We start from the raw sequence: 18,274 nt of genomic DNA, 5'->3' as shown, positions 1-18,274 counted from the left end.
TGCTCTGTTAATATCGTTTAGACCTTGGTCAACGAGCTTTGACTTCCTAATGCGATACTGTCTTTGTCCAACACATCATGCATTGATACGGTTCTGACAGCCATGACAGGCGCATCATACTATGCCGTGACGAACTCCCTAGACGTTGAGCACTATCAAGAGCTTGTCGACCGTGGATGGAGAAGGTAAGAACTGTCAACGGTGCTCCCTCGGACGTGCGTATGCTCGGATGCAGCAGATACGCACTGGAAGCACGTAAGCGCATGCAGAGTAGAACACTGAGGATAGGAGTGTCCAGGTCAGGCACGCTGTTGTACAAACCCGATGTACTACGATCCTGTTGCCCTCACTATACCATCCGGTATGCATAAGTCCATATAGCGGAGACGCCCCATCTAATTCATACTCCAGACTGCCAGTAGCTTCTTTCAAGCCCCGGAGAGATCAAAGACAAGCAATCAATCGGTGGAACAGATATGTGGCTGGCGAAGCATACTATGCAGAGGCGGCGAGATTACGCCCAAAGTCGAAGGGGTAGGGCATGTTGTTATCAGCGCTGCTATGCTTTGGCTGATGTTGAACAGAGAGAAAGCTCGTCAGAGAACTGAGTTCGACCTGATCGAAACCGTACACGAGAGCGAGTATGACCGACTTCCCGAACCGCCGGAGCAAGAGCACCAGTTCAAGGTCACGCTGGAGCCGGATACCTTTACAGAAGAGAAGTTCAAGTTGTATGCAAATTACCAGCAGGTTGTACACCACGACAAGCCGTCTGAGATCACGCGGACGGGGTTCAAGCGCTTTCTCTGCGGATCTCCGCTGCAGCGGACGTCGCGCGCCCTGAACGGAAAGACTCAATCACTTGGTTCTTTCCACCAATGCTATCGACTTGATGGCCGGCTTATCGCAATAGGCATTATCGACCTTCTGCCCCACTGTGTCAGCGGCGTGTACTTCATCTATCACGAAGACTTCGAGAAATGGAGCTTCGGCAAGCTTAGTGCTCTGCGGGAAGCCGCGTTGGCCTTGGAAGAAGGATACGAGTTCTATTACATGGGCTACTATATCCACCCGTGCACCAAGATGAGGTACAAAGGAGAGTACAAACCGCAACACGTGCTGGATCCGGAAACGAATGAGTGGAACCCCCTCGAACCGGAGATCAGGCAGCTGCTCGATAATAAAAAGTTTGTCTCGCTGTCACGCGAGCAACGGCTGAATGAAGCTGCACCCGAAACCAGTGAGCCGGAGAAAGTCGACCTCGACCGTACGGACATCGATGGCTATCAGTATGGAAGTCCTACGGAAGCGGCAGGAGCGGCGAATTCGGGTTTGTCCTTGTTCAGCTTCCGCATGCCAGGCATCATGACTTTGGAAGAGCTCATGACCCAGGTAGACCTTGGCAAGATCTCGATAAGTCTCGGTGGCGGAATGCTAGTGAAGATGGAGGTGAGTGATTGTCGTCATCCTTTAGTCAAATGCAGGCTCTGGTGCAGGATCACCACACTTTGCTGACTCCGCCGCAGGATCTCGTGTCATTTGAAGATAGCTCTCCCCTTGACTCGCATTCGTTGAAGGGGCTGATAGCAGAGTTGGCTGCATGCGTTGGTCCGATTGTGGCAAAGGAGATGGTGGTGAAGCTGAGTACTTGAAGACATGGATGTACCGCGCCATCAAGGAATTTTCATGAGATATCGACGGCGATGTGGCGTTTGTTCCAATGACTCTAGACTTCTCTTCAGCCGGCCTTCTTCGGATCGTGAGAGGTCACGAAGCCTGGCACAAATACATTATACCTTGACCTGTTCCCTATGTTGTCAAACTTTTCAGAATACGTCTCAGTGCAGATACTTGGTCAAAAGACATTCCTTCACTGTCAGTCTTCAATTACTCCCACTAGGCCGCAAGTCTTGGTAACAGAACATCGATTTTTGCGTCCGTGTCGGAACAACAAGCTGAACCAGATCCCGTCAGGCTTCGGACGGCCTCGCTGGAACCAAGATATCCTTGGCTTTACGGGGGCGACACTACAAAAGATCCTGAAGCCTTGTAGGTCGACGGGACGAAGCTACGTCACTAGGATATGCCGTGCAGACAGCTCTCCCTATTGAGGTCAGCCTAAGATGCGTCAACGCCATACCCTCGTCACAGCGTGGCTAAAGATCTCGGGTGATGACGACCCCATGACCACAGCGTGGCCCTGCGGTTATGCCAGAATGCATTCACTGCAAGCTGTAGGTCGGTGCGCAATTACGTGGGCCAGGTGCTCGTGGTTCCTTACTTTCCCTGCACTATCTTCTTACACTCTGCCCTCAAGTTAATCAATTGGAACTTAGCTCAGTATCGAGAACCATCACTGCAAGCAACATACAGACACAAGTCAACGCAAGTAGGACTTCATTGACCAACATGTTCTGGATCAACGGTATCGGCGTACGCGAGCGGGATCTTCCTCGAGAAGTGACCTGCCTACATCTCCAACGATGGGGCCGATGCGGCTTAGGGCTGCCTCCCCTCCTACGATGCTATGTCCTCCACCGAGATGACAACAACTGGGACAGCAACGGGCCCTACGATTGCGTAAATCCAGAATGCCCTGGCCACAAGTTCCCTTTGGGACCGCCGTGCTACGGACCACAAGGCGTCACCCTTGCCCGATTATTCTGTGCGACTGGCTTAGACCGAGATAGCGACCAACTGGACTATCCAAGAGCGGGGATCTTTGCAATGGAAATTGGGGCATTGATAGAGAAAGATATTCCCGCCTCGGACTGGCACCGCTTGCCTCATGATCCAGCCGATGATCCGTTCGAGGCAGTTGCAAATGCTTTCGGGTTTTTCAGAGCGCAGCCTGATGGCGACTTCGATGAGCAATGGATCAACCATGGGGAGGCGGCGGTCGCCAGCCTTAATCGGCCAGCTCGCGGCCCACGGGCTGCTCCTCCTCGCTCAGCGCCAGCTCGCCAACTCGCTCTTCCAGCTCCGCCAGCGCCCTCAACGCCCCCGGCTCGCGCCAAACAACTTGCCATCATGCCCGCGCCTCGACCGGCGCCACCAGCGCGTACCGAATCTGCGCCCGCACCCGCGCCACCTGGGCTGACTAAACGAGTGCCAGTCGCCCATCGACCCCCACCACGGCCTGCAACTCCAGTCTACGAGGAAGAGTACCCAGATGAGGAAGAATACTCAGAGGAAGGGTGTGCCGAGGAAGGATGCTCACAGGAAGAGTACGCAGAAGAAGAATATGCGGAGGAAGAAACCCCAGCCGAAGAGGATTACGCGGTCGAGCAATATATGCCAGAAAAGGCTCGCCAGGAATCAGAGGTCTGGGAAGATGTCGACGCGGCTATCGCAAACAGTCTGCGTGACATGCGAGTCACTGTCCAAGTCACTACGCAGCATGCACCTGCTGCAGGCCCTGTCACTCGGCCAGCCCCTCGCCGCACCCAGATACAAGCACCGGCGGTCGGTCCTTCAGCCACGAGGCCAGGTGCACCGCAGCGGGCGAATACGGGCACTCCGAAAAATGCTCACCCTGCTCAGGCACAGGCTCCCAGACCAGCTCCAGGCCCCCTAAGACCGGCTCCACCGCAGCATGCGCATACAACCACTCCGCAGCACTCCCAGTACACCCAAGCACCGGCCCCCACCTCTGGATCCTCTACAAGACCGGCTCAATTACGGCGGGCATCTACGACAGTAGCGCAACCTCCTCACCAAACTCAGACCCATGTCCGCGCAGCCGGTCCCTCCACTTCTAGAGCCCCTCCTACGCGACCAGCCCACTCACCGCTCGCCTCGATTGCAGCGCCCCCCGTCCAGAACGATGACTACAGCCCCTGTGTCGACATCAGCGCCTCCGCATTCGTCGGCCGCCCAATACCTCGCAACGAGGCTCGCGCTGGTCCGCCGTCAGCGGCGTCCAAGCCTCCTCCGTCGGGTAAATCTGCTCCAGCGGGTAAATCTGCTGCTGCGTCTCGGCCTTCTCCAGCGGGTAAATCCGCTCCAGCGCCGAAGCCCAGCAAGGGGAAGAGTCGTCAGCCGCCGCCGCCAAGGCAGACGCGTGCGCCTAGACCCGCTGCACCGACCGCACCAGCTGCGACGGCTGCGCCGGCTGCGCCGGCTGCGCGGCGTGGGCCGCCTGTGGCTCAGTACTATGCCCCGCAAGAACAGGAAGAGGAAGAGGCGCCGCCTAGCTATTATGAGGTGACTGGTGAAGGCGAACTTACTTACAATGAGAGTACGGGTCAATGGGAGAGGTTGGAGTGACTGGCTGAGAACTTGGTTGAGGGTTGTGTCTGTGGAGTTTAGTTTAGCAAAGGTCAACGGATTGGAGTCTTGCATTACCTGACAATGTGGTCTCTTTCCTCCTTCTTCCTTCCTCCTAAGAGTCGATCTGTACGAGATCCTGTTTGGTGGCAGATTGATGGGGACATCCACCTCATACAAAATTCAGTTGAACTCAACCATGACTTATATCGGTGTTGCTAATGCTGTGACATAGACTCAGTCAAAGCATATCACACACAACATCCACTTGTGTAAGACTTGTCCGTATATTCGTTGTTTATACAGGAGTGAACATGCTTTTTGTGAAATTGACGTTATCAGAGCATCTCAGTCAGCCGCAGGCATGCTTGACGCTAACTGGTCTGATATCCACCATGGCTTGGCCATTGGCCTCAAGTTCCCCTCGGGCAATCCTCCGCATCCCCTGACACTTCTACCCCAACTTTTCATTCTCAATAAATTCCTGGCAAAATCGCATACCTCTTCCTCTTATACCTATCACCAAACTCACTCCTATACTTCTTCTCCTTCTTCTTCGCCCACGCCGCCATCTGCGCCACCGCCACGACCGCAAAGAAGCCCGTGCTCCAGCTCCGATTCACCATCCAGATCCCCACCCACGCCATCGTCTCAAACAGGTAGTTCGGACACGTCACCCAGTCAAACCCCAAGCCGTGCGGAATGCCGCGTTCCGTGCCGCCCGAGCTCCGCAGATTCCGCAGCACGACGTGCGTGTTGAGGTTCAGCAGCTCGCCGATGGCGAAGAGCGCGATGCCGGCGTAGGTGAGTAGTGGGTTCGCGGGCTTGGCGGTCGGGGACGAGGGGGAGTAGGTCCAGTAGGCGATGTTGAGGCCGGCGAGCAGCCAGTAGTGTGCGGAGTTCTTGAAGATGTTGAGGACGGGCATTGTGGCGAGGGAGAAGCGGTGGATAAATATGGTCTCGAACTCGCGCTTCAGGAAGTGTAGGCTGATGAGGATGAGGGAGAGGGTTTGAAGCGAGGAGGGCGACTGGTTGAGGAGAGGGAGCCTGTAGATGTAGGACCGGAGGTAGTAGATTAGGGGGTGGATGAGGAGGGGCCCGAGGTATTCGACTATGAATACGGTGCGCCATGCTATTTGGGGTCCTGTGGTTGTCCGTCAGGCTCTGCTTAGGGTGGAAGGGGAAAAGGTAGGTTTACCCAGGTCTTTGACGTCTATTTTGCTTTGATCACGCAGGCCTGTGCGGTCGATGGTGACCCCTTTGGAATTGGGGATGAGAGAGCCATCGCTGCCCTTGGTAATGCGCAGTCGGTGTACCGAGGTGCCTGACGATTCAGCGATCCGCTTGTAGAGGTCCGCGGTGCTGTCGAGCAAGGCAAGAGTGGTCTCCTCAGGTAGATTCCTAATTGGTTTGCCTGTTGGGAAGTTAGTCACGACTGCTGAGGTTAATGGCGTCAAAGAAGGCACAAGGCAACCGACCTCGCGGCCTTACGACGAGCTTCACGGGTCTTGAAGCCATTGCAGGGTGCCCAGGTGGTTTTGCGGGGGGCGCTGTGGTATCGTGGGGTGCTGTTGAGGCGGAGCAGTGAGACCATTTTCTGTAAACGGCGGCGGACGAGATGCCGCGGCCTGTTCTTCATCCATCACGTGGAAGTACCTGCAAGCCCGCCTGAGGTACCTCTACCTCACCTGGACTGCTCGAGTCTCCAATGGAGTCTCCAACGAAGTCTCCAATGGAGTGCCTTCCGTGCCCGCAGTTGACAACTTCGATCTTAGGGCCACGACTAGTCGACTTCAATGCAACACTCAACCCACTCCACAGCGGAGAAAGCATAGTGATGGAACGCAATGGATCGAAAGGCGGTGGCCGAGGGTTCACGCCGGTTGCAAGCACTCTCGGCCCTGCATTAGCTCTGCCTGTCGGTCCCGCCGCGAACTCCTACAAGAGTTTCGAGGCGAGTACCTGCTACGCTGTTCTTGATCCCCTCAGCTACTAACACGTCTCCGTACGCGCCGGCCTCGATCCTCTGCCTTCTAGGCGTCAGCAATGCAGGGTCGAGCAACGCTGCCTCACCGTCGCCTTTCCGCTAGTAAGCAGTGGCTGCCCCCGGCGCAGACGCCTTAGCCCCTCAATTGGCGCCCACGCGCTTGAGGCTGCATAGGTGGTGACTTTGGAGCCGTCGGCCTCACCGTATTCGGTGCCAGTCGGGGAAGCTGCCATTGGCCTATACCTGTTCACGTTGACTATGTTGTGCTAGCAACAAGCCTCCAGACTAGGGTGGGACTGGTGGCTGGCGAACAAAGAGGCATAACTCATAGCTCAGCCGCAGCTGGGTCGATAGTTCAAGGATGCCTTCTCCGTCATGGTATATATGAGCTTACGAGAGCAGCACCGGAAGGCTGCAGGCCGCCAGTTACAGCTGTCTATATAATCCAGCTTTGATCAGGCTTTCGTTTCTCACCTGAAGTCCTCACTTTCAATCTCAGTTACCGTGCTTCAAGAAGTCGAACAGGAGTGATAGTCAGGCCTTCGACCTTGATTGTGTCCTGTCAAAGTCTGTCTGTCAACCACTACTCTCTCCATTCCGTGCCGAGGCCAGGTGTGATTGGAACTTCAGCGTCTTCGTGCATCCTGTGAGTTGCTCTTTTGCTCTTCCCTCACTTGTGTCCTTGCTAGGGCAATGTATTTGTGATATGCGTTATGCGTCTGCGACTCGACTTTTGTGGCTCTGAGTGACGGCTGCGAAGCCTTTGTTCAAGCAGTCCGTGGGCGTAATAGCTCTCGCTCCTTGAAAGACGTCTTTCTCTGCAGCTTCGTTACCGCGAATTCATGCCTCTGTGCTTGCGTTTCTCCGAATAAGAATATGAATCTGACAATACAGTCATTGCCCGTGTTTTCCTAAGTCATGGCGCCCACACAGAATGGCACCCTGAATGGCACCGAGGACGAAGACCGCGAGCCGTCCTCCCCTTCGGAATTGAACAGGTTCGTAGGGGGTTTTGTGAACTCCGTTACGGGCATGGCCTCCTCCTTCATACACGGAGACAGTCCGAACTCTGGCTCACACTCCGGCTCTCATTCCGGCTCTCACTCTGGCTCCCACTCACTAGATCCTGAAGTCAAGGCTGAGATCGAAAAGGAGCGAAAGAAGCCCAAAGATTATTTCAAGGAGGCTGCTCAGCTCATCGGCCAGATTCGAAAGCCGCTTCCAACTGGGACTGGCAATGGTACTGATCTGAACATCAAAGACGACGAGCCGGGCGTCCTTGATGACATCGTCAGGGAGATTGGTGAAGATATGTCAGCCTTCGCGCACCTGGGCGTCCACGGAGACCTGCCGTCACTGATGGAAATCGGCGTCGTGAAGAAGCTTGGTCAACCCACTGACGACAAGAGATACCTGATGGAGGCCATGATAAAGGCGAGTCAACAGCATATACTAGGCGTGGACACTGTTGGCTAACTGTACGTTATAGGCTGCCGCTGGACTCCCGGAGACATCAAAGACGCGTAAAAAACTGACTGACCAGTTTGTTACGAAGTTGTGGGGCGATCTTGGACATCCACCTCAATCGTGTGTAACGTCCTTCCTACATTCGCCGTCTGTAGCTTGAGCAGTACTGGAAGCAGCTGAAATCCATACGCTCCTGCACCTCAGCATCAAGCATCTACATTCTAACCATTATGCAGGTACCTTGGAAAGCCATACCAATACCGACAGGCCGATGGATCCTACAACGTATGTGAGCCGCAATGACAGCAAACCATCCTCACTGACTAGACATATAGAGTCTTCTCTCTCCGCACGTTGGCAAGTCCAACACACCATACGCCAGGACTACGAAACCAGCCACGATTCAGACCGGCGCGCTTCCTGACCCTGGAGTGATCTTCGACAGCGTCATGGCACGTAAGAAGAGCGAGAAGCATCCGAACGGGATCTCGAGCATGCTCTTCTATCTAGCGTCGATTATTATTCATGACATTTTCCGAACGGATCGTGAGGACTTCAACATCTCAAAAACGTCTTCGTATCTCGACCTCTCGCCTCTATACGGTATCAGTGATGCTGAACAGAAGGGGGGGAAAGAGCCAAACGGGAAAGAGGTTATCGGGATCCGGACAGGCTACGACGGCAAAATTAAGGCAGACACGTTCGCCGAGACGAGACTGTTGTCTTTTCCTCCCGGTGTGTCTGTATTATTGATCATGTTCAACAGGTTCCACAACTTCGTCGTGGAGCAGCTGGCTATGATCAACGAGAAAGAGCGGTTCCCGAAGCCAGAGAAAGAAGATGGTAAGGTTCCGCAGTGGACTCAGTACGATGAAGACCTCTTCCAGCACGGGAGATTGGTTACCTCCGGTTTGTACATCAACATTATCCTTACAGACTACGTCCGGACCATCCTAAATCTGCAACGTACCGATAGTAGTTGGAACCTCGATCCGCGCATTGAGATTAAGGATGGTCCACCAATGGGCGTTGGCAACCAGTGCGCCGCCGAGTTCAACCTAGTGTATCGCTGGCACTCGACGGTGTCCGATAGGGACGAGAAGTGGACAGAGGAACTCTGGAAAGACCTCGTCGGCGATAAGAAGCCGGAAGACGTTAGTTTGCTGGAGTTCAGACGAGCTCTGGGCAAGCTGGAGTCGCGTCTTGAGAAAGACCCAGGCCAGCGCTCTCTTGCCGGACTGACTCGCCAAGAGAATGGTACTTTCAACGACGAGGAGCTTGTCCAGATTCTCAAAGACAGCATCGAGGACTGTGCCAACTCTTTCGGCGCTCAGAGAGTGCCAAAGGTCTTACGTCTGATAGAAATTCTGGGCATCGAGCAAGCGCGGTCATGGGATTTGGCTTCCCTGAACGAGTTCCGGAAATACTTTGGCCTCACACCACATGAGACATTCGAAAGCATCAACGACGACCCCGAGGTCGCTAAGACGCTGAAGCATCTGTACGACCATCCAGACTTGGTAGAGCTGTATCCTGGCCTTGTTGTTGAGCAGGGCAAGAAGCCGGTGACGCCGGGCTCTGGCCTTTGCCCTTCGTACACTGTCTCTCGTGCCGTGCTCTCAGATGCCGTGGCTTTGGTTCGAGGTGATCGTTTCTACACCATCGACTACCATCCGAAGAAGTTGACCAACTGGGGCTTCGCCGAAGTCCATCCCGATCCTTCGGTCGACCACGGCTGCATGTTCTACAAGCTTATCTTGCGAGCCTTCCCGGATCACTTTGAGCCGAACTCCATCTATGCACATTATCCGCTCACTGTCCCAAAGGAAATGGAAGATATCATGATCAAACTTGGCAAAAAGGACAGATACAGCTGGGCTTCGCCTCAAGGACCGCCGCCAATGCATATGACATTCTCCTATGCCGCTGCGGATAGAATCTTGGGTGACAAAGAGACCTTCAATGTTACCTGGGGCAAAGCAATGGAGTACCTGATGGGTCCATCGGCCAAGAATTTCATGCTCTCTGGCGACGGCTTCAAGAACGAGCAATCTCGAAGGGAGGTGCACAAAGCCCTCTACGATGTGGACGACTGGCAGATACAAGTCAAGAACTTTTACGAGACGACTACGCTCAAGCTCATCAAAGCCAAGGGATACAAGCTAGGCAAGCTGAACCAGGTCGACATCATCCGCGACGTTGGCAACCTCGCCCACGTCCACTTCTGCTCGGAGCTCTTCTTCCTACCGCTGAAGACCAAGGAGCGGCCGGGCGTCTTCAGCGAATACGAGTTGTATCTCATCCTGTCCGCCGTCTTCGTCTGTGTCTTCTTCGATCTCGACAAGGCAAACTCATTCAACCTCCGCCTCAAGGCACACAAAGCCACCCAGCAGCTCGGAAACCTCGTCCAAGCCAACGTGGCCGAGATCAAAGCCGGCAGCGTCCTATCCCGCCTCATGCAAGCCATCTACCCCCGCAATACGGCGCTCAAACGCTACGGTATCCACCTTATCAAACGCCTTCTGGATTCCTACCCTGATACCGAGGAGCTGGTATGGGGCCACATCCTCGGCACCGCCGGCGGCATGGTCCCGAACCAGGGCCAGCTCTTCGGCCAGACGATGGAGTACTTCCTCACCACCCCCGAAGGCCAGGAAGAACTTCCCAAGATGAGGGAACTAGCGCTTCAAGACACCCCGGAAGCGGATGAGAAGCTCATGCACTATTTCCTCGAAGGCTCGCGACTCTACGGTGAGACCGGCGTCTTCCGCCGTGCGACCGCAGACACCGAAATTCACGATAACTTCGGCGGCCACGAGCGCACCTTCAAGGTCAAGAAAGATGACATCGTCATGGTCAACTTGCGCGCTGCATCTCACGACGAGGGCAAGTTCAGGGACGCGCACAAGATCGACCTGAACCGCCCCATCGACGACTACATCCACCTCGGCGCGGGACCGCACCAGTGTCTCGGGCTGCCGATGACCAGGATCGCGCTGACAGCGATGCTGAAGACCATCGTCAAGTTGCCCGACCTCCGGCCCGCTTCTGGCCCGCAGGGGAAAGTCCATAAGATTGCGAAGCCGATGCATGGGCATCACTTACCGGAGTTTGCAGCTTATCATGCGTATCTGATGGAGAACCATGCTAAGCTTTTCCCGTTCCCTTGTTGTAAGTTTTGTAATTCCCGTTAAAGTTCCTAGCGTATGCTAATGAGTTGAACAGCACTCAAGGTCAACTGGAGCGGTGATTTCGAGTTTGATAAGGACGATGACGACAAAGATGACATGAAGTGAGGATGAGATGATGATGCGCCGCTGAGTTACGACATTCTGCTTCGTGGCTGGTCAAAAGTTGGTACATGCATGATGGTCAGGACGAAATTGTTGGTCTTACTTGTATTAGGATGGGTGTAGGGATAGCTCTTTTTCTCGCTAGTTTGCTAATACCGTGCACGTTGTATTGCAATACTCTACAAAACCTGACTCCATTGGGTATATGCCCAGCGCCTCAACGCCTCGCCCAAAATGCTCTTCATGCACGCACCACCGCAAGATACACATCCAAACCCGTCAATCGCATTACACCCTCACCTTCCCCATGATCGTCTCTGGACCCCTCTGGACCTCCATCGCCGCCGCCCTCTCCTTCACAGCCCTCAGCATACCTCTCTCAAAGTCATCCCTAGCCCTAAGCACCGCCTCCACCCAACCTAACCCCACATCCCACCACTCCTCTCTCACCCTCTCAAATACATTAGCAACCTCCCCCTTGTCCGCCTCCAGCAACTTGACCAACCCATCCACCGCCCGCCACTTCCGCTTGATCTCGTCAAACGCCTCGAACCGCTCAAAAAAGCCAAACACCGCGACCACATCCTCGCGGATCTTCTCCGTGAACGGGTCCTGTCTCCGGAACTTTGCGCCCTTATTTTTCACAGCAGAGAGATAGGCAACGAGCAGCGCGTCGCTGAACTCCTCCACCAGCACAGAGTGCAGCGACGGGTGCAGTACCGCCGCGTAGTCGTCCAGGTAGTCGCGGAACGTGCTGCAGATCTGGCCCATGCGGTTCGCGGCATACCAGGCCGGGGTGAAGAACTCGGGGAGGATGGAGCGGAAGTCGCAGGCGAAGACGAGCGCGGCGAAGACGCTGATGCTGTGGGTGCCGAGGTCGACGTAGCCGTCGCGGAGGGCGTCGGTCTGCGAAGTCGCGGTGGGGATGTACTGGGCGGAGACGAGGGGGGTGATGTCGCGCGAGAACTTGGAGAGGTAGCTGAGGATTTGTGGGGAGGAGGGGTCGGCGGCAGCGCTCTCGTCGCCGTCGTCGATGCACGCGATCTGGTCGTTCGCGATGGCCACGAGCCAGTCTTGCAACGGCTGCACGCCTTCTGTGTCGGAGTTTGGCGCAGAGAAGCGCGCCAATTCGCCGTCGATCAGGCTCTCCCACATGCGCTGCCGCGAGCCGAGAGAGCGGAACATGGCGTCGATGACCCCCTCGGCGACGTCGGTGCGTTGGCTGTTGGAGGCTACAGCCAACTGCTCGCGCAGCATGATCCACATGTCTGCCATGGTCTTGGTGCGGAAGTGGCCGCTGCCGTCGGTGTCGAGAGCGCCTTCGGGGCGGGTGAGGAAGCTTTGGCGGTCCGCGGAGTCCATTCGCTCCATCCATTCTTCAACTGCGCGGACGATGAGTTGGCGGTACTCGCGGACTAGTTCTGGGCCACGGTCGTCGATGAGATGTGGTTGAAGCCAGTCGAGGGGAACCTCGAGCTTCTGCATCTTGGTGTAGTATTTCTCTTCCCAGTGGATGATGGCGAGCGTGTGGATTGGGGTGAGATCCTTGTCGTCGATGCGGGAGACGAGCCAATCGTGCATGAGTCTATGGTAGATGCCAACATACGTCTTGAAGATCCTCCACTTGCGTGGCATGAGGCTGACCATGCCGACCTTGACGGTGTTGAGGTCGTTGAAGTACCAGCGCACGCTCTTCTCGAGCTTCTCTGGGTCATCCAAGAACCGCTCGTTGGAGAGTTCAATCTGTACGGCTGTGCTGGCCTCGATGGCCTTCAAGAACTTCTCCTTGTATCCTCTCCGCTCTTTCGGCCCAGCTGCAATCGATTTGAACCTCGAGGCGAGGTCCTTGAACTCTTTCTGCGCGTCCTGCAGCGCCTGCACCTTCTTGTCGCTCTTCTCCTCTTCTTCTATGACCAAAGCCAGCCGGACCACGAGCCCATGGTTTCCGTTTACCACATGGTCTATAAGCCGCGTGCAGGCCTCACCAACGTGTTCATCAAACCACTCAATCACCTCGTCCAGCTTCCCAAAGTAATCCTGCAGCGTCCGCCCCGTCTCAAGCCTCAAATTGTTGATCAACTCGAGCGCCTCCTCTCCATCCCTGCCGCCCGCGCTCTTGACCTGGTCCATAGCCGCGTCCCTAACATCCCTCAGCTGCGTCAAGCCATAATGCACCGCCAACAGATTCGGCTGATCACCCATGCGATCCTCGCCCATCTCCTCATCGTCCAGCCTTAATAACCCCTCCAGCTCCCCCAACCTCTCCTCAAACCCCTCAATATCCCCCTTCATCTTCAGCACCGCCTCGAAGTTCCGATGAATCTGGCTGACCCGGTTGATGTCCGGGAATTCCCTGATCATGTTCTGCGCCTCCGCGCACAGCTTGTCGATCTTCATCATCTCGTCCTTGATCTGGTTGACGGTGCGCTGGCCGTCGGAGAGGCTGGTCATGCCTGCCGAGGTGATGGCGAGCTGGGATTGCAGGCCATGGCGGAGCTGGGCGTCTACGGCGGCCTTTTTGCGCGTGAATTCGGATTTGAGGGCGTGGAGCTTGTCGAGGTCTTCCGGGTGTCGCAGGAGCTCGGAGAGGTTGAGCCGGGTGGGGGTGTCATGGTTCATGGTAGTGGTGGTGGTGATCGTGGTGGTAGGGGGGTGAGTTCATAACATGCTTCGCAATGGTGTCTTATCGGCGGCGCTGGTCCTGCAGAATGGTTCGAATGGCACACGTGTTTGTCTAGAAGTTGTTCGATTGCGCAAAGAGTGTTAATCCAAGGTGTCAAATGTTTCGTGGATGTAGCATGGCCGAGCTCTGAGCCAGCTGCATCCAAGACCATCTCCGAGATTCGCCGCAGAGCCGAAGCATCATCCCAAAACTTTCTCGACGGCAACTCTGAAGCTTCCATCAACCACACACCACGCCCTTATACCTCCAACTATGATCCAACGAAGCATCTTCCGAAGCTCAAGAGCGCTGAGCTCGCGAGTACAATCCCAGTCCGCCGCCGCCGCCTTCCGCCAACAGTCTCCCTTCCTCACACGACCATCCACATCAGCACCATCGATATCGCGGACGGCGTCGAGATGGTATTCCGACGCCGCGGAGGCGAAGCAGGAACAAGCCAGCAACGGAACGGAGGCAAAGACAAACGGGGACGCACAACCAGCGGCGAATGCAGCGGAAACCGAGAAGCTGCGGACAGAGCTCGAGGCGAAGAACAAGGAAGTCGTAGACCTTAAGGTAAAGCTCCTAACACAGCACCCATCGCCGCGTCTCGCCGTCACGAACAGCAACACTAACACGCCACCCCCCCGCAGGACAAATACCTCCGCTCCGTCGCCGACTTCCGCAACCTCCAAGAGCGCACCAAGCGCGAAATCGCCTCGGCCAAAGACTTCGCGCTCTCCCGCTTCGCCAAGGACCTGGTCGAGTCCGTCGACAACCTGGACCGCGCCCTGCTGACGGTGCCGGCCGCGTCGCTGCGGCCCGAGAACAAGGATCTCGTGACGCTGCACGACGGGCTGAAGATGACGGAGACGATCCTGATGCAGACGCTCAAGAAGCACGGCCTGGAGCGCTTCGATCCGAGCGTCGAGAAGGAGAGGTTCGATCCGAACGTGCACGAGGCGGTGTTCATGGCGCCGCAGCAGGGGAAGGAGGATGGGACGGTGTTTTTCACGCAGCAGAAGGGGTTTTTGCTTAATGGGAGGGTGTTGAGGGTGAGTTGCTCTGATCTAGCTGGATTGTTGGGGAGCTCTAAGTTGCTGACTGTGGTGATAGGCGGCGAAAGTCGGTGTTGTGAAGAACGAGTAATCGTTCTACTCTCAGGGAGCTCGGCCGCCCGTCTCCGTGGACGGGCTCTATTCACTTGTAAAATCTGGCTTGAATTGGCAAGCGGTAAAAAGGCGTTCATCTAGATCTTGTAGCATATTCCCCTCTCTGTTGCGGCAGTTCACTGGCATCGTGTTCCATCTTGTCGGAACACGTACGGTGTAGAATAGTGTATTCTAATCACCTGAAATGGTGCTATGTACATTCAGATTTCCAAACCGCCTCGGCATTTTTGCATCTTCTACGCCAAATCGGAAGGCGATCTTGCCCAAATCGCCATCGAACAGCCTTAGCCATTCTGACAACGCCTCAGTACGCCTTATCCCGCTTTTAATATTACAACCCTTGGTAAATGCGGCGCGTCGAAAAGTCGAGTAAGGTCCAGCGAAAGAGCCACCATACGAGTCACGACTAATACGCATGCCCATACGGCGTCGCCCCATGCGGCGTCTGCGCACCGCCCCCATAAGCGCTCATGCTGCCCTGGTTCCCCCACTGACTCTGGTTCCCCTGCCACGGCGTCGTATAGCCCGGCTCCTGGTTATACCCATCCATAACTTCAGGCTCTCTCGCGCCGCCAAACCCGTCAGCACCATCGGTAGTCCGCTCGACGAGCTCCTGGTGCACGTCCGCTAGCTTCCGCTGGAGGACCTTGATGCCCTGCTGCATTATGACGTCGGGCTCCAGGCCGCCGGCGGACTCGATGTTGAAGTAGAAGCGCGAGGGGACGGCGTCGTAGTTGAAGGGCTCGCCGTCGACGGGCTTGTCTTCGAGGTCGGCATTTTCGCTCACGGGCCTGCATCGCGATGTTTGTCAGTGAACCTTGCTCCCAATATCGTTGTGCAGGAGCACGGGCTGCGAAACGTACCACTCCTTCTCTGGATCGACCTCGTACCAGTAGTCCAGATGCCTCAGCGCGTTGTTCGGGTCGTACTCAAATCCCACCGCGGCCGTGGGCGCCCACTTCGCATGTTCCTTCGCGATCCCCTTCTTCGCCACGCATTTCATCTTGAGCTCATGGCCCTTCTTCAGCTTGCAGATAATGCTGCCCTGTCCTGCCGGATCCGTAATGACTGGCTGGCCCAGGGAATCGTTCAACGGATTCCCACTAACCACCAGGTCCCGCGCGTAGACGGTCATAACGTCGATGCCCGTACACCGCGCGTGCAGCGTCAGCACAACGCTGCACGCATCGCAGTAGTTCTCGCAGTCACAGTCGCGCGAGTAGAAGAGGTCGTCGACGCCCTTTGAGTTGAGCGGGATGAGCCCGAGCCGGTGGCAGATGAACTCGTCGGCCAGCACGGTCGTGTTCTCTTCCACTTCGACCAGGTCGATGGCGATGGTGGGCACTTCGGCGAGGATCACGCGGCGCAGGGAGTTGGCGAGGGCGAGGTCCGTGTTGCGCAGTATGAAGTCGATGTTGGTGCTGTTGCCCTAGTGCTGTGAGAACTTGCGTGTGGGCAAGAGACAGGCGCTGGGGAACGTACTTCTCGGATATTCACCTGGGGCGCGCCGTCCCCGGCGTCCATAGCCTGCGAATCGAGCTGAAAAGACATGTTGGCGGCGGGCTGCGGCGGCGCCCGGGGGGGCTTGTGCGAAGCTAGACTGCGGACTTGGGATGATCGGTGCGCCCTTGTGAAAGTTGCGAAAGAGGATTTCGGTGGAGTCGCAAGGCGGCGTGGGGAGAATGGCGCAGTAGGATGGTGGTCGCGGCGTTAAAGGTGGTCAAAGAAGTTTGGGTAGAACAGCTCGAAGGCGTCGGATGCAGCCCTGCAGCCCGAGCCCGTCCTGGGGCTGGTCGCAGAGCCTCACCGCGCTAGTGGAAGATCCCGCGCATTAGCGTTGCACCGGCGGTTCGTCGGCAGATCTGAGGTACGTCATGCTTGTACTCATGAAAGTCCGAGGATCAGAATTTGTAGAATCTATCACTGCATCTGTTGGAAACACTGAGGTAAGAGTCTGAGGAACAGCTATGGCGACCAACACTTCGAAGATCCAGCAGTGGGAATCAGGCCAGGATAGCCTCGATAGCCTTACGCTGACCTCGGCGCCCATGCCCGAGCCCGGAAAGGACGAGGTACTGGTAGAAATTCGTACAGTTTCGTTAAATTACAGAGATACTGAGGGTATAGCTTCCTGTATTATGCATCTTCCTAGCAAGACACTAACACCGTTACGTAGTTGCGACAGGAACATATGGCCATCACAAGTCCATCACTCAAGGCTCAAAAGTCGTGCCGTGCTCAGATTGTTGTGGTATCGTAACGAAACTCGGCGATGGAAGCTCCACGTCGCTGAAGGTTGGAGACCGTGTGCTGTCCACATTCGTCCAGTCGCACTTGACAGGCAACATTACCGAGAAGGACATGGGCACCGGTCTCGGTCTTCCCTTGCCAGGCGTGTTAGCGACTCATCGCGTGTTTCCCACCCATGGACTAGTAAAGTGTCCAGACTACCTCAGCGATGAGGAGGCCTGCACACTGCCTATCGCGGCAGTCACCGCGTGGATGTCGATCAACGATATGCGACCGCTCGGTCAGCCGGGTGGGAAGGGGGAGGTTGTACTAGTGCAAGGCACAGGAGGCGTGGCCATTAGTGGAGTTCAAATAGCGAAAGCTAGCGATGCAAAAGGTAGATAGGCGTTTCTTCAAGATTGTCCAAATCGACTAATGGTGCGTGTACACCCCTGGAGCGGTGTTGAGCACGATCCTCGGGTTTTTGATACAACTTGGAGATTTAAAAGTTCTTCCACGAAATCACATTGGACGTTCGAGGCTGATTATGCAGCAGTGATCATCACGTCTTCCTCTGACGAGAAGCTGGAGAAGGCTCGAGCGCTCGGAGCTGATCACACTATCAATTACCGCAGCCAGCCTGAGTGGCAGGATGAGGTGATGAAGATCACAGGGAACCACGGCGCCGACATCATCCTGGAGACAGGCGGAGCTCAGACGACCATGAGAAGCTTCGACTGTGTCGCATTTGCAGGACTGATCAACGCAATTGGCTATGTGTCTGGCAAAGAAGATCCGCCTGAGAAGAGGCTAAACATCAACGTGCTGGCATTGAGAAAGAATCTGACTCTGAAGGGCATAATAAATGGACCCAAGGACCGGTTCGAGGAGATGCTGGAGTTCTATGAGAAGCATGACATTCGCCCGGTTGTGGATCGGATATTCAGCTTCGAGGAAGGCAAGGAAGCTTTTCAGTACCTTGCGAGCGGTTCTCATTTCGGGAAGGTTTGCATCCGTGTAAAAGCAAGTACATAAGTAGGTTCTCAGGATACCAATAAACAGGTCTCTTGATGAAGGGATCATTGAGACACGACTTGAGACAGCATAGGCGGCAGCGGACCGACGCTGTTCACCCGCACAGAGCCTCAGAGGCTTAACTTACACGCCGAGTATCCCATTGGAGCTACGTTACGGC

The 18,274-nt window shown here is 55.7% G+C and overlaps 8 protein-coding genes across 8 annotated transcripts; 5 read left to right on the top strand and 3 right to left on the bottom strand.

Annotated features, from left to right (window-relative positions):
• Positions 1-102: 102 nt before the first annotated feature.
• On the top strand, positions 103-1,652 carry W97_07208 (uncharacterized protein; the record flags this gene model as incomplete). Its single annotated transcript, XM_007785187.1, has 5 exons — positions 103-185; positions 299-361; positions 412-534; positions 585-1,449; positions 1,527-1,652. 5 exons carry the CDS (start codon positions 103-105, stop codon positions 1,650-1,652), a joined length of 1,260 nt encoding a protein of 419 aa, XP_007783377.1.
• A 757-nt stretch (positions 1,653-2,409) lies between these two features.
• Positions 2,410-4,269, top strand: W97_07207 (uncharacterized protein; the record flags this gene model as incomplete). Its single annotated transcript, XM_007785186.1, has 1 exon — positions 2,410-4,269. One exon carries the CDS (start codon positions 2,410-2,412, stop codon positions 4,267-4,269), a length of 1,860 nt encoding a protein of 619 aa, XP_007783376.1.
• A 473-nt stretch (positions 4,270-4,742) lies between these two features.
• On the bottom strand, positions 4,743-5,787 carry W97_07206 (uncharacterized protein; the record flags this gene model as incomplete). Its single annotated transcript, XM_007785185.1, has 3 exons — positions 4,743-5,413; positions 5,468-5,683; positions 5,748-5,787. 3 exons carry the CDS (start codon positions 5,785-5,787, stop codon positions 4,743-4,745), a joined length of 927 nt encoding a protein of 308 aa, XP_007783375.1.
• Positions 5,788-7,174: 1,387 nt separating this feature from the next.
• On the top strand, positions 7,175-11,019 carry W97_07205 (uncharacterized protein; the record flags this gene model as incomplete). The annotated part of the gene is made up of 5 exons (XM_007785184.1): positions 7,175-7,694; positions 7,746-7,779; positions 7,960-8,008; positions 8,059-10,894; positions 10,949-11,019. 5 exons carry the CDS (start codon positions 7,175-7,177, stop codon positions 11,017-11,019), a joined length of 3,510 nt encoding a protein of 1,169 aa, XP_007783374.1.
• A 285-nt stretch (positions 11,020-11,304) lies between these two features.
• Positions 11,305-13,635, bottom strand: W97_07204 (uncharacterized protein; the record flags this gene model as incomplete). The annotated part of the gene is made up of 1 exon (XM_007785183.1): positions 11,305-13,635. The coding sequence occupies one exon, from the start codon at positions 13,633-13,635 to the stop codon at positions 11,305-11,307; it is 2,331 nt and encodes a 776-aa protein (XP_007783373.1).
• Positions 13,636-13,951: 316 nt separating this feature from the next.
• Positions 13,952-14,827, top strand: W97_07203 (uncharacterized protein; the record flags this gene model as incomplete). The annotated part of the gene is made up of 3 exons (XM_007785182.1): positions 13,952-14,254; positions 14,332-14,733; positions 14,795-14,827. 3 exons carry the CDS (start codon positions 13,952-13,954, stop codon positions 14,825-14,827), a joined length of 738 nt encoding a protein of 245 aa, XP_007783372.1.
• Positions 14,828-15,256: 429 nt separating this feature from the next.
• W97_07202 (uncharacterized protein) lies at positions 15,257-16,401 on the bottom strand (the record flags this gene model as incomplete). The annotated part of the gene is made up of 3 exons (XM_007785181.1): positions 15,257-15,641; positions 15,714-16,279; positions 16,333-16,401. 3 exons carry the CDS (start codon positions 16,399-16,401, stop codon positions 15,257-15,259), a joined length of 1,020 nt encoding a protein of 339 aa, XP_007783371.1.
• Positions 16,402-16,817: 416 nt separating this feature from the next.
• W97_07201 (alcohol dehydrogenase) lies at positions 16,818-18,114 on the top strand (the record flags this gene model as incomplete). The annotated part of the gene is made up of 3 exons (XM_007785180.1): positions 16,818-16,971; positions 17,027-17,476; positions 17,636-18,114. 3 exons carry the CDS (start codon positions 16,818-16,820, stop codon positions 18,112-18,114), a joined length of 1,083 nt encoding a protein of 360 aa, XP_007783370.1.
• Between the last annotated feature and the right edge of the window lie 160 nt (positions 18,115-18,274).

The sequence above is a fragment of the Coniosporium apollinis genome (assembly GCF_000281105.1).
Source record: "Coniosporium apollinis CBS 100218 chromosome Unknown supercont1.39, whole genome shotgun sequence".
NCBI lineage: Eukaryota > Fungi > Ascomycota > Dothideomycetes > Coniosporium > Coniosporium apollinis.
The sequence above is the reverse complement of the archived record's forward strand: the minus strand, read 5'-3'. Positions and strand labels throughout refer to the sequence as shown.